Source organism: Brassica napus, chromosome C4 (assembly GCF_020379485.1).
Source record: "Brassica napus cultivar Da-Ae chromosome C4, Da-Ae, whole genome shotgun sequence".
Lineage (NCBI taxonomy): Eukaryota > Viridiplantae > Streptophyta > Magnoliopsida > Brassicales > Brassicaceae > Brassica > Brassica napus.
In genome coordinates this window covers 18,187,394-18,202,473 of record NC_063447.1, presented here as the reverse complement: position 1 = coordinate 18,202,473, position 15,080 = coordinate 18,187,394, and the positions used below count along the sequence as shown (strand labels likewise).

Genomic DNA, 15,080 nt, shown 5'->3' with positions numbered 1-15,080 from the left:
ATTTTAAATAATAAAGATTTGCTAACAATCTGTATATTTTCTATCATTTTTTTGATTATTTATAATTAAAATAAATTACACAATTACATTAATCATATAATAAAAATTTAGATTTTTTGTATATATTACTAAAACTGTTAAAAGTCTTAAATAAACTTTTTCGATCAAGGTTTAATTTTTTTCTATAATAAGATACAATGATTATAAAATCATATGAATAAATAATTTTATTTTAATAGGTGTTTAAGATACAATGATTAAATTTTTCAAAATGAATATAAATTACTAAAATTGTTAAAAGTCTCACATAAACTTTTGTGATCAAGGTTTAAATTTGTTTCTATAATAAGATACAATGATTATAAATCATATGAATAAATATATATATTTCATATCGTTTAAATTAAACTATACAATATGAATATACACTTATATTTTGATATCTGCGTTGCACATATATTGAAAAATTAATATTTTAATTTTAAAATCTTCATTGTTTTTTTTTAAATGATTATAAATTATTGAAACCACTAACATTCCACATTAAAAAAAAATCGCTGGTGTAAAATTTTGTTACACAAATGTGCAAATAATCATAAAACCATATGAGTAGAAACCACATTTAATAAATATCCATATTAAAATTATACTATATATCTATGTTATTATCATTTAAATTTAATTATATATTATATACGATAGATAAAATTGATTGTTTTGATTTATTTACCCTAAAATAATTGCGAATAAACAAGAGCGGTCGTTTGATTTATATGTGCACGCCAATTTATTACATAATAGTAACTGATTTCTTAGTTATTTAATATATAATTATTATTTTATTATTTCATAATATGCAAAAAAACATAAAAATGAATAAATATAAAATATTTATTCTGCACAAGGCGCGGATCTTAACCTAAGTATGTATCTCTTTAATTTAAATCTTAAACATTTTCTAAATCTCAGGCCAGGACAAAATAACGAAATGAGAATAAACTCAAAAATCAATATTTATATCAAGCAATAACCAAAATGAAAAAAACGACACAAAAATGATAAAAATATTGAAGATAGATAAGAATGACACGTGAACATAAATTTCTCATAACCATAATTAACTTTTAAATTGCTAAATATGATATAAAACCGAACTGACATAGTTTCATTGTAATCAAATAGTATGTCTGAGATTTTTCGGCCTAAACGTTAGGTTCTTATGCGATAAGTGATTTTTTTGATCTAAAATATTTTTAAAAATGAGATAAGCTCATAAGTAAACAAATTATGTAATTAAAAAAAGTTTTTAAAAAATTGTTTAAGAGCCAAAAATATTTATTCGATCAAAAATATAAATTTTATTTTTCCATACGATATTTCTTAAATAATTTTCATATAAATTCATCATGAGCAAGACGCAGGTCTTATCCTAGTAAACTAATGCTTCATCCAATCAATATATATATAGGGTTGCTATGTAAAGATAAATAAATATATATATATATATAAGTACTATAGTTTATAGAACTTTCTTAACCAGTTCACATTCATAATTTAACAATGTAAAACTAAAAGTTGTACTAACATAACGTGCATCTGTCCCTAAGATTCACGGTTAAATTATAACCAATTTTGGTGTATTGTGTTTTTCTTGGTCTTAAACACTTATGCTTATCTATTTTCAATCATTTTATCTTGTATTTGGAGTCTTAGCATATAACAGGTTGTGGAGCGGTTTCACCCAAGAATCAGAGAAATTGAAGTGGTTCAACATCAGAAATCATCAAAGGACGTGTAGTGTGAACCTGTAGAGACGTAGACATGGACGGTAATCATAATCATATCCAACCGCACGCATTATACCTACCCTAATTCCATACACTGCATACAACACAAACTCGTTCCTCTAAATCCGCCTGACATGTACATATTAGACCATCTCCAATGTATTCCTCTATTTTTTTTTCTATAATATAAAAACTCTGTAATATATGTGAGTTTGTCTAGAATATATTCCTCTATTGTTTCGTCTAAAAAAAGATTTTTAAAAGATTTTTTTTTTTAATTTTACAATTAACACCCTTTAACTTATAAATGTTGAAAATTAACCTATTCATTACATTTTTTGGAAATTTTTCATAAAAGTGCAATATTATTTAATTTAAACATTTTATTACAAAAACATTAAAAATAATAAAACAAAGTAGACATTATCTAACCATCATTATTATTATATTTTTCTCATTATGAAATGAGAAATGAGTTTTTTTAATATTTTTGAATTGACTTTAAAACTCTTGGAATCAATTATCTTCATCATATGATATTTGAAACAACCAGCAATAAAATCCACAAGTTTCATGTCCATCCATTTTGTTTGGACAATACTCTAACGTTCTTCGTAGATCCGGAAGTAATTTACCATAATATTAAGTTGTTTTGATATGTTGTATTAATTAATATTTAAGTTCAACTTAAATATGTTATCAATATGTAACATCTATGTGGACTTTTTAATAATTAAATTATAATTAAAAATTTTAGTTTTAAATATAAAATTTTAGTATTATTTGTTAAACCCATGTTGAAGTGTTAATGTCTGGATACATTTATTTTTGAACATCTTTCCAAAGAGTTTTATACTAATTAGGATTAGATACTGCTTCATATACTAAATAATATTTGTCTTAATTAGTTCTTGATATGAGAATGTGATTAATATCCTAACATTTTTTGAAACAATGTTTTTTTATGAGATCTTATCGAATATACACATCTCGTATATGTTGATTATAAACCAATGTCATAATGTGAACTGAATGCAAGATTCCACTTATGCAAGATTCATTTTAGGTAGAAAATCCTCTTTGGCTAATTAAGTAAATTGCAAGTCTTACGAACATGAAGTCAACAAACGAAGAGCTTTTTTTTTTTTTTTTGGCTCAACTTCATACTTTCATTAACCAATTCATGATACAAGAACTTACTTGACCACAGTAGATTTTCACCACAAATGCATTGAGTCGGTCTAGTACCACCCTAGCTCACTTGATTGGAACTAACGTTACCTAACCTTAACTCAATGCATATTGAACCACAATGAGAATGAAACCAATCCACGACTCAGACTGATCCATCTCTTCGACCACACCTAAATTGACCTCATGGTACAACAACGTCTACTAACACAAATGAATTAAAGACTTCACCGAAACAAATTAGAACCTAGCTAAGGATCCGAATGATTGACATTAATGCTCATGACCCAGTAGCCTCTTCACCAAGGTGCATATTCGGGAACTCCCCATCCTCCTGGTCTTCGACCGTTGTGACCTTCAACCTAAAAACGGACACAAGATCCGAATGAAATTCGGGTTTCGGCTACGTAAAACGCGGGTCGCTATAGCTCGTCGGGCTTTCAGAGAAGTGGGACTCATATCAAAGGATAATACTTTCGGCGCAAGGGTTTAGAGTCACCACCACGAACCACCGCTATAATTGCTTCCTCTTGACCACTTTTATCGGCGGGAGTCATTGTTCGTGTGCTTCCCCATAACCAGAAAACCATACCCTGTCCGCCCGCTGTTGAATCTTCCTCCGCTTACCTCACCGTCGCCTAGGGACGTAGATATAAGGAGCAGAGGACGTCTCCCGAAGCCACGCGCCGTCGCCGGATCGGAGTCATCGAGATCTGAAAAGGGGAAAACCAGATCCGTTTTCTCCGATAACCCTAAAAGCCGACTTTCTTCCTTCCGTCGTCTCGTTGACCTCGCCGCGACTCCAAGAATGTCGGATCTTTCCACCATCAGTTTCAATCAGAAACTTTGAAAGGATTTCCGACCCAGAGCACGCGCGCATATCAGCCAGGATCAAGTAAGAGGAGAGAAAGAAAAGTAAAAGAAGAGTGAAGGTAAGAAGAGATGCCTCCGGCATCGGATTAACCGGGCCGGATCTAGGGTTCTGCCTTCTGAGTTAGAGAGATGCGAGAGGTTTTTCTAGAGAGAGAGTATGCTACTCTGTTTTGTTGCGAATACAGACGGAGAGCCTTTTAAATTTTAAATCTTGTTGGTTCGAAACAATTTATTAAAAATAATAATGTGTTCGTTAAATCTAAGTCTATTAAAAGGGAGATATGCTGAGTCCTAAAGCTATCCACATAGGATTAAAAAATCCACAAATAATATAGCACATCTCAGCAACATTTCAGTCAACTTTTGCCTTTACGTCAATCTTGAACATCATTGATCTATCTCTTTGTCTTCTTCTCTACAATCTCAGCTGTTTCTCATACTTAGAGAGCGGCTCAAAGGCTCAGAAAAACTTCCTCAGGTCCAGATCTTAGCGAGATTCCGATTCCTACCGCCGGTAATTTCATCTCTTATTCAATTTTGGTTTTGAATTAAGGAATCTACTTAGATTGTTTCAATTGTAATCCGTTGCAGGGATCAGAAAATCTGAGAGCGAGAATCGACTCTCTGAGGTAAAATTTTATTAAAATTGATCTGATTGGAGAATGGAATTGGTCGTGATGATGAGAATGTTTGGATTTGAATTTGAATTTGCATTCAGCTTTACTGAGTGTATAATTGAACATTAGGAGTTTTTTTCGTATTGGTTTTATTGATAGTATGATCTTGCTGATGATTATGGTTTGTTGTTCTCTCCACATACAGCTGTTGGTGCTTTATATTCTCAGCTCAAAGAGCTCCACAAGAAGAATGCAGACATGGAGGAGCGTGACAAAATGTTGTACTCAAAGGGACTTCCTTTTCTTTGCAGGAAAACAGATCCTGTATCTTTTAGATCCGCTTTTTGGTTTTATAGCTATCCCCCTTCCAAATATATGAAGCAGTTTATATCACAAATGCAGGGGGACACTGATTCTACGAGTAGGTTAATTGGTTATTATATGTGTATTCATGCATTCATATACTTAAGCTATATGAACACTGTATATTTATATAGGTTGGTCGCTAGAGACACTGTTCTTCCATTGGCAGCAACACTGCTGAAAGCATATGCAAAGTTGAGCCTCTGACAATAGCTGAGCTCAATTATTTATCATCACTGCTCCATCTCAGGTAAAACAACTAGCTGTCTTAATTTATAGATGTTAATGGTATGGCTCTGTATGTGATTCTGATATCCAACATGTAGGACATTGACTTCATATGTACCGGGAGAGTTGCTCGCGTTGACATGGACAAAGGGTGGTGTTATGCTGCATGCTCCACACTGTCTCCGCTATTGCGTTTGTGCGATGCGACAATGCTCATGCTGTCGGGACTCTCCGGTACGCCTACAGTTTATAAATATTTCTCTCCGTATGTATACTCATGTGTGTCAATACTTTGTCTTTGCCTTTGTTATGCTTTTTCCTTAGCTATCGCGTGGAGACGGCCATTGCTGATGGTACTGCTGAAGGTGCATTCTTTTGTTTTGATGGTGTAGTGACGAAATTACATAGCCTCAGAGCAAGTGAAGCTGGTCAAATGCTGGTAAGATACACGTCTGTCTCCTTACGTGTTTATCATCTACCAAGTACTAACACATCTACAAAACTTCCTGTGCCAAATAGGCTGAAGGAGTAAACCCTGAGGACTCTAAGATGCCTCCATTTACTACCCATATGGAAGCAAAGACATACACTTTCTAAGTCAGTGTTAGTACATATAACTTCACAGCAATCAGACATTCACCATCACGCGCATTCTCGATGAACGTGACCGTGTGCCAGTCCCTGACGTTGTCGACAACGTAAGTATAATGAGTATTATGTTGTTTCGCTATTTACATTTGAATGTATGTATGGCCATCTGGTTTGAACAGAGAGGTAGCGATGATGATGGGGACGACATGCCAGATGGCAATCCAATTCCTGTTAAGGTGGAAACTAGAGGGACCAGTGGTGAGGCAGCGTTCAATGCTGATATAGATCCAGTTGGTGTGCGCAGAAGAAGACGGCCAACTCATCTTCCGGGGTGGTTAAGAAGACGTGTGTGGCTTGAGATAGACTAGAAAGAACTATAAACACACTACTCAAAATTTAAATACTGCTTATGTATCTTCATTTCCTTTCGCGTATTGATTATCTATGTTTTTGTCTTTCTCCAATTTATGGGTACTATATTTGTTCATACAATCTTCCTAATATGAGTTATCTACCTATTAACTTTCCGCTACTAATTTATTTTTACTTATACATTTGTTTTAAACCTTTTGATTCAAAATGTGAGAAAATATTTTTTTTTGTTAAAATTTCCCAGATTAGATTTATTAGCTAACATGTTATTTAAAAAAATTATATGTTTATCAGTGTTTTAAAAACCGGACTGGTCGGTTGAACCGGTTGGACCGTGACTCACTCTTGTAACCGGTTCCGAGTTTGGCTAAGAACCGGATTTAAGTTGAACCAGCACCAAACTCGCTAAAACTGGTGATCCGGTTCAATACTAAAACCCGGTTTTCTCAAATTTAAGTTGATAATAAAAAAAATTATAATTTCTTAAGAAAAAAAATCATAAAACTTCATATTATATTTTAATATATGTCTAAATAAATTAGTTTTCATTATCTTTACATTTTATTTTCATTCATAAAAATAATTATATATTTAGTTACTTAATTTAAAAGTAAATTAAAATTTTAAAACCCGGTTGAACCTGTCCGACAATTGACCCAGTTATAATGCCGAATCAGTGTCCAGCTCGGTTTTAAAAATATTGTATTTATTTAAACCTTAAATTTTAAAATTATTATTTATTGGTGTTGGAGTATAGTTAATGATTATTTTATTGTATCGCATTAATGCATTGGTTTTATTATAAACCTTAATTTCGATTGGAGCCTGAATAGTATGATAACAAGTAAATAGTAAAAGTGTAAAGTTTAATTATTAGGGCTCATGTTTTATACAATCGTTAATTTACCTTATAATACATGTTATCATCGTTAAAGGCTATCATGACATCTACTAAACTTAATAGTTAAAACCCGGATAATATGAGCCGCAAAGTTGAACATGATATCAAACTATGAGATTTATGCATATCCTGTTGTTGTAATGTCTGACTGTATTTCCTTACGTATTATCAACCATACGTTAAGACTGATGAAAACCAGCTCATCGAACTGCCTGATGCAAACAAATCAGACCATACAGTTATTGTTTCAGATTATATATTTTAAAATATTTTTAGTTATAATGAATAAGTTATTTCTTTTATATCGTGTAAAACATTAATTTTAAGGAAAATTGTATAACGAAAAAGAAAAAAATAATTTATTTTATGAAAAAGAAAAAAATAATTTATTTTATGAAAAATATATATAAATGAGACCGAAATAACTTTATTTTACTTATTATTTATAACACCACTGAATTTTTTTTTAAAAACCGTAAACTAAATATTTATAATTCAAAATTATTATAATAACTCGACATCATATAATTTCTAAAATAAATATTAAAATAAATAGTTAGAATAATTGTGAAATAATTGTGAAATATTTATGAAAATAAATGCGATTTTTAATTAAAATTAATTAAACATTTTAAAGTACAGTTATTAAATATACCTACCAAATTGTAATGCAAACTTCACTTCTAACCTAAGATACTTCATAACCTAAGATACTTCGTATAAGTTTATAGGTGTACAGTCTATGGCTAATATTTTCACATGCAAAAAGGGGTTAAGCCGAGTGCTGAATACACACACACTTAAGACCCATAGATTAGAGCAACCCATAATTAACCAACAAATTAAGGATTACTAATTATATAAAAAATACTATAAAAAAACCCACATACACCTCAAACATAATTCCTACAACTTCTAATATTATAGACCATAAACCTCAAAATATACTGCTATTGCAAAAACGAACATAAAATACACAATGAAAATATACAATTATGAATGCCAATTCTTTTTCTCGTAAATGCACTTAAACATGTGAATTTGAATCTTAGTTGATGTCTCAGGCATATATATAATCAAGCTGTCATGACCGTAAAAAATTATAGTCTGGGTTAATTATATTTCCTTATTAATACACATATATTTTGTCACCCAGACTTGCGATCATGCAAATAGTCATAATTATCATATTTCAAAACCATGAAAGAAAAACACAGTCTAAAAGAGAGAGCACACCAACGCAACTTGCATAATTGGAGAGGATGGATACTACAAGAATAAATGTAGATCCACTAAGAGACTACCATGTCTACTCTTTTTTTTTTCATGCAATTTTAATCAAGACCAGTTAAGATAAACATAGTTTTCAACTTGAAGAGTGGCAGAGAGGTTGAGACATAATTTTCATTATGAGAAGATGAAAGCATATACCGACCAAGCTATTCACACTAACAAGAGTTTGTTTTTAAGATTTTTGTTAGAACATAGTTTGTTTTTAAGATAATATTGGCTTTTTAACATGCTTTTGCATACTCATTGCATAATTATACACACTTGCAAGGCATCGCCAATCTTATATTATACTCTAAATTTTATGTAGTGTTTCCAAATCTACAGAGTGATGGTTCGGTTTATATGATTTAAAGACTAATTTTTGGGTAGTGTTTTAAAAAAAAAATTGGATTAGTTTGGTTTGTGTTTTATTTTTATTTATAATGTGTTCCATAAGCTGGTTTTGAGAAAAATAGCATTTTTGTTGTTTGATATTTTTATTCAGATTATTCTTTATCATAAAATAGTTTGGTTTTGTAAAAATAACTGATTTAAATCATCTATTTTAATCAGAAACCATGTAAAGCAATTTCATTTCTCTTAATTCCGTTGATATTTTATCGGAAAAAAAAATTCTTAACCTTTAGCTAAAAAATTTAGTTTTTAGTCTCCTTGATAAAAGAATTTTGGTTAGTGTATCAAATCAATATTGTACAGCCGTAAATTAATTATACAAATGGAATTATTTATCATTTGAAATAAACAATGCAAAAAGCCCGTATATATGCCAGTTTGTATTTTTTGTAGAGAGGGCAGAAATTGAAAATTTAAAATCAATAATTCTAAATACATAAAAAGTTTAAAATAAAAAGTAGATTTAACAATTGTTTTATATGAAACAAAATATTTTAGCTGAAACTTAAGAATATTGACTATTCATCACTTTCCGTTGATTTTAATAATAAATAAACAACAAAGAGTGAGGGGTTGATTGGTTGTTTTGTAGTTTTTGTTTTTGTTTTTACTTTAGAAAATAAGCTGTGAATTGTTTTGCTATATATTTATTTTTAAAGCACTAAATAAAATCTTTAGAAAAGTTGATTTTGAAAACTAATATATTATTTTTTGAAAAAAAACTTTATGCTGTATCTTTAATTTTAAAAGCTAAAATATGATTGTTTTTTTAAAAAAAAAAATTAGAAAAAAATGGAAGTTTAAAATATTTACCACCATTACCAATCAACCCCTCAGTTTATTCATTTCAAATTCGTTGGACAACATAATAAATTAATTTGCGTATTATTACTTATAATTTTGGTAGTCAATTTTGAAATAATATATATACATGCTTTTATAAAAAATAAACAAACTAAAATTAATTAAAAATTATAAGAAGAAATTTACACGGGCGACCCTAGTTTTTTTAAAAGAGAGAAAAGAACAAATGTGTGAACTAATAATGGAGGTTTTACCTTTTTTTAATCATATTATCATTATTTTATAATTAAAAAAGGTATGTTGGGCCTTTGACAATTTTTTTAAAAAAAGAATCCACAGAATAGGAGGCCTCGTCTCTCTCGCACACTCTCACTCTCTCTCCGCTCTCTCTCATTCGCCAGATCACAGAAAATCTCTCATTCGTCAGATCTCCGAGTTCTTATCTTGTAAGTAATCTCTCGCTCTTCGTTTCGAGTTCTTATCCTGTTTTGAGCTATGTTTTCTTTATGAACAGGAACATGTTTCGGATTAAAACTGAAAGTGAAAGATTAAGACTTCTCACAATTATAACAAATGTTTAAAGAAAAAACTCTAAATTTGTCATTGTTTATTATTGCTGGTCAGTACTTTTCACAGTGTGGGTTTTGATTGCTTAAAGACGGAAGCTTTCCTCTAAGATTTGAGATTAGTATATTTGTTTTGGAGAATATTGCAAAGAAACAAAATGGGAACAATGCACCGAAGGTATGTTGTTTTGATTTTAGTGGAATAAAAAAAAAAGGAGTTATTTAGCTTGAAGAATTTACTTAAGTGGATTAGTAGCTCTGTTGTTGCAGTGGTTTAGCTCCTCGAAGAACAAACGAAAACGCAAAAGTTATTATCACAACAATACTGGGAATCGTCTTTGGCACTTTTATTGGCATCTCATTACCTTCTCTTTCTTTCAAGGTAATACTGAGAAGCTTTGTAGATTCTTCTTCTTCTTCTTCTTCTTCTTTTTAACCTCGTTTTATGCAGATTAACTTACCTTCGGCTCTTATATCATCTCTTGATGTCGCCTTGTCTGATGGCAAACTGTTATCAGCTCGTGACGACAAATCTCCTGAACATTTCGGTTCTAGAAAATTTCCTCAGGTATTATATTGAGTATCCTGTTTTAACATGTGAGGCTGAAGATAAAAATCATTTTCTTTATTTGATTAGGGAAACGAGTAGATTTGTTACTTTAGCTTCAGTTTTGCTTCATTTTTGGATGAAGTTTATCGTTGTATGGTATGTGTGATTTGCAGATATATGTTCCCACCAACCCGCGTGGTGCAGAACTACTACCTCCAGGGATTGTTGTTGCTAAAACTGATCTCTACTTGCGCAGATTATGGGGTGAACCTAATGAAGTATGCACACCTTTCTTTCTTTTTTTTTTAGAAAATTGGAAGCATTATTATATTACTTGATGATTGGAGTTTTTAATTAGTGAAACAATAACCTTGGCAGGATTTGAAGAAGAAGCCAAAATATCTTGTGACATTTACTGTTGGGTTTGAGCAGAGGAACCATATTAATTCAGTTGTTAAGAAGGTTCTGCAAATACCCATATTAATATCTTTTTATTTTTCTTTGGTTCGTTCACTCACTTGAATCTGACTTCTTCTTGTCAGTTTTCTGAAGATTTCCAGATTTTGCTTTTCCACTATGATGGCCGGACAACGGAGTGGGACCAGTTTGAGTGGTCGAAGAGTGCGATTCATATTAGTACAAGAAAGCAAACAAAATGGTTTAGTCATCTCTGCTAGTTTTAAACAATGTGCGTTCATCAGAAAAAAAAATTGTAATGTTTTCTTGACTGGTTTTGGCAGGTGGTATGCGAAGAGGTTCTTGCATCCTGATGTTGTTTCGGCTTACGAGTACATTTTCATATGGGATGAAGATCTTGGTGTGGAGCACTTCAATGCTGATAAGTAAGTTACCTTACCTCTCTGGAGTAGTACAGAGTCATTTTTTTACGTTTTTTGTAATGGGATTTTATTGAAACTTTCAGGTATATTCAGTTAGTTAAGAAGCATGGTTTAGAGATTTCTCAGCCAGGTCTAGAGCCCAACAATGGACTTACATGGGAAATGACAAAGAGGCGAGGTGACCGAGAGGTTCACAAGTAAGATCATCCCTCTCTTTCTTTAAACCATACTTTGCCTCTCTTTTTAATGTTCTGGATTAAGAATATGTTGTGTTTACTGGTGAAACAGAGATACTAAAGAGAAAGCAGGATGGTGTAGTGACCCACATTTACCTCCTTGCGCTGCGTAAATCTCTCTTTTAACTTCTCTTGCCCCCACTCTTCAGTGTTGTCATTGTCAGTACTGAGATTTTTTTGTCCTTCCCACAGGTTTGTAGAAATAATGGCGCCTGTGTTTTCTCGAGAAGCATGGCGATGTGTGTGGCATATGATTCAGGTTTGTGTTCAGCTCAGCTCTTTTGTCCGAGTATTTGTGAACGATAAGTCTAGTCTCACTTTTGAAGTTGAGGATTTGAAAAATGTTTTTGTTGAAGAATGATCTGGTTCATGGATGGGGTCTAGACTTTGCTCTCAGAAGATGCGTTGAAGTGAGTACTTTTTGTCCCTCTGCTTTCCCTAGTTAGTTTCTTTATAAAGTATACCATATTCTTTGGGCTGATGATTGAAAGCTTTGTGTTTTGTGCAGCCTGCTCATGAAAAGATTGGCGTTGTAGATTCGCAATGGATTATTCATAAAGTGATACCTTCGCTTGGAAGTCAAGGTAAGTCAGAGAATGGGAAAGCCCCATGGCAAGGAGTGAGAGAGAGATGCAAAAAGGAGTGGACTATGTTTCAGAACCGATTAGCAGATGCTGATAAAGAGTACCTTGGGAGGATGGTCAAAGGATAGATTATAGATTTTTATATTATGTTATTATATAGAAAAGAAAAAACACTTCCTATGTATATCAAACATGTAAAATCCCTTTTTATTGATATATTTGTGTGAGATTTATATGTTTGTATTGAACGTCATGTTTTATGTTCTATTTGATTTTTTATAAGTCTACCATGAAGCGATTAAATCGGACCGAGATATCAAATTCTGGTTTGAAAATTAGTTTGAACTTTGTTTTCTAAGTTAGAAATGTATTTGGAAACTATTGAAACTAAACTCAAACACTAGTTAACTATCAAAATTTGATTGCGTCACAATGTAGATTTCTTTCTTTTGATTCTGTACAAGGCCCCAATAAGAATATTCTTGGTTTGGACTTTGGAGTGAGTGTGAAGCTTTACACCAAATCAAATATTCGATTTTATTTATATTTTCTAATGTTTCACAACATGTTCTCCAAAAGAAATGTCTGAGAATTTCAGTTTCACCTTCCTTTTAGCTTTTAGTTCAAGTCAATTGGTTTTGTCCATCGAAAATCATAATGTCACCCTTTAATATTTCACCGGCTTTTAATTTTCATTGTTTTTGTATGGTTAGAAGTTTGCTTTCATATCATTAGGAGTAGCCTCTTATGAGGAAGAAGAGCACATATTAAGCAACATCATAATAGTTTCCTCATGTATCTTGTGTAATATGAAAAGACATAATTAAGAAAATATTATAAATTAGGAAGAACAGAAGGCACTGACTGACCTACTTGATGTTTGGTGTTAGGCACCAAACATTTTTAGACTAACAAAGCATAAAAACCTCATAAATCTCTTTTGCCTTTCATTCCTCACCACATTCCACAATCATTCTCTTTCTCTCATCAACATATAAGTTTCTATTCCTCTCTCCTCGTTGACATATTTTGAAGGGCTGCGAAGAGAGAGAAGAGAGGGAAAAAATGGGAGAGATGAAGAGTATGCAAATGGGTGTGATTGGAGCATTGTTTCTATCGGTTGCATCTTCTGTCTCCATTGTCATTTGCAACAAAGCTTTGATGACCAATCTTGGATTCCCTTTTGGTATTATTCCTTTACTCTCTTTTGTTACTTTTTCTATAGATGATCTACTGAATCATTCAATCAATGTGACCACCACATGTTATAAATTTAATATATTTTGATCAAACCGATTGTTCAGATTGTGATGTATAATGTATTGACTGGTTTTTGATACATGGTTTTGTTGCAGCAACAACACTAACAAGTTGGCATTTGATGGTAACATATTGCACACTTCATGTGGCATATAGACTGAACTTCTTTGAGAATAAACCAATAGACACGAAAACTGTTGTTCTCTTCGGCCTCCTCAATGGCATCTCCATTGGTCTTCTCAATCTCAGCCTTGGCTTCAATTCCATCGGCTTCTATCAAGTATATATAAATATGTTCGATATATTTTTGATTTTTTTTCATGTAACCATTTATATGATTGACCAATTTTGATGTTTATGCTTGAATAATACCAGATGACCAAACTTGCTATCATACCATTTACTGTTCTATTAGAAACTCTCTTCCTCAACAAGAAGTTTAGGTGAACCTTCGCTTGTTCTCTAATTATTTCTATTATTATTTACATATACTCAAAAACAGTGTTTAATTTTGCAGCCAAAAGATAAAATTCTCTTTATTTTTGTTGCTGGTTGGTGTTGGAATAGCATCAATAACAGATCTTCAGCTCAACTTTGTTGGTTCTGTTCTGTCTCTCCTTGCCATCGCAACAACTTGCGTCGGCCAAATTGTATGCTTCAGTTCATATCGTATAAAATCAATATAATAAATGATTTATAATATTAATGTATAATTGAATGTTTTGGTGAAAGCTAACAAACACAATCCAGAAGAAACTGAACGTGACTTCAACACAACTCCTTTACCAATCAGCCCCGTTTCAAGCCGCTATACTCTTCGTCTCTGGCCCCTTTGTCGACAAATACCTCACTAGCCTCAATGTCTTCTCCTTCCAGTACTCTCCTATCGTCGTGGTACTTTCACATCAATATATTCATTGTGAATTAGTTTTTAACGTAGAACTAGATTAAGAAACTTGACCGTGATGAATCATATTGTATATACATGTAGGGGTTCATAACGTTGTCTTGTTTGATAGCGGTTTCGGTTAACTTCAGCACGTTTTTAGTTATTGGAAAGACTTCTCCGGTGACGTACCAAGTCTTGGGGCATCTGAAAACGTGTTTGGTGCTCGCGTTTGGTTACACTCTCCTCCATGATCCTTTTACTCCTCGTAACATCGCAGGAATCCTCATCGCTGTCCTTGGCATGCTTCTCTACTCCTACTTCTGCTCTGTTGCTTCTAAATCCAAACAAGGCTCCTCCGAATCCGCTTTTATTGTACATATCACACCAACTACAATAAAAACACATAAGTCTTGAAAATTTCTATGTACTTGTGAATTAATTGGCTTTCTTTCTTTTTAATAGGGGAAAGACAGGGATACGACGCCGCTTTTGAGCCAAGAAAAAGAGAATCATGAAGCCAAGAAACTAGACAAGCATTCTGCAGTGTGATTGATTACAAAATATAATTAAAAAAATACAGTAACTCTTTCTTTCTGTTTTTGCTTGTATACTTCTGTATTTTTTTCAATTCATTGATAAAGTTTTTTGTTATTGAGAAAAATTGATGCAGACAATGGCCTTTTATATATTCACAGCCACATCCTTCACTTATGTTCGTATGCACACATGTATGAGTATTAATA

The 15,080-nt window shown here is 32.1% G+C and overlaps 2 protein-coding genes across 2 annotated transcripts; both read left to right on the top strand.

The window, feature by feature from the left end:
• The first annotated feature begins 9,707 nt into the window (after positions 1-9,707).
• Positions 9,708-12,475, top strand: LOC106390720. Its single transcript, XM_048754524.1, has 13 exons — positions 9,708-9,859; positions 10,038-10,157; positions 10,250-10,361; positions 10,431-10,547; positions 10,703-10,807; positions 10,908-10,991; positions 11,072-11,187; positions 11,270-11,371; positions 11,452-11,565; positions 11,657-11,713; positions 11,797-11,863; positions 11,961-12,014; positions 12,113-12,475. Exons 2-13 carry the CDS (start codon positions 10,138-10,140, stop codon positions 12,314-12,316), a joined length of 1,152 nt encoding a protein of 383 aa, XP_048610481.1. The 5' UTR covers positions 9,708-9,859; positions 10,038-10,137; the 3' UTR covers positions 12,317-12,475.
• A 622-nt stretch (positions 12,476-13,097) lies between these two features.
• BNACNNG76420D (UDP-xylose transporter 1) lies at positions 13,098-15,048 on the top strand. Its single transcript, XM_013831243.3, has 7 exons — positions 13,098-13,374; positions 13,544-13,728; positions 13,824-13,891; positions 13,966-14,098; positions 14,181-14,342; positions 14,440-14,709; positions 14,800-15,048. The coding sequence occupies exons 1-7, from the start codon at positions 13,254-13,256 to the stop codon at positions 14,884-14,886; spliced, it is 1,026 nt and encodes a 341-aa protein (XP_013686697.1). The 5' UTR covers positions 13,098-13,253; the 3' UTR covers positions 14,887-15,048.
• The last annotated feature ends 32 nt before the right edge of the window (positions 15,049-15,080 follow it).

Excerpts from the sequence above, each read along its gene's own strand:
- LOC106390720 (XM_048754524.1), top strand. The coding sequence starts at position 10,138 with ATGGGAACAATGCACCGAAG. Across the intron at positions 10,992-11,071 it reads TTAATTCAGTTGTTAAGAAG|TTTTCTGAAGATTTCCAGAT; the intron begins GTTCTGCAAATA and ends TCTTCTTGTCAG. Across the intron at positions 11,566-11,656 it reads GGTGACCGAGAGGTTCACAA|AGATACTAAAGAGAAAGCAG; the intron begins GTAAGATCATCC and ends CTGGTGAAACAG.
- BNACNNG76420D (XM_013831243.3), top strand. The coding sequence starts at position 13,254 with ATGGGAGAGATGAAGAGTATGCAAATGGGTGTGATTGGAGCATTGTTT. Across the intron at positions 13,375-13,543 it reads CAATCTTGGATTCCCTTTTG|CAACAACACTAACAAGTTGG; the intron begins GTATTATTCCTT and ends GTTTTGTTGCAG. Across the intron at positions 14,710-14,799 it reads CCTCCGAATCCGCTTTTATT|GGGAAAGACAGGGATACGAC; the intron begins GTACATATCACA and ends TCTTTTTAATAG.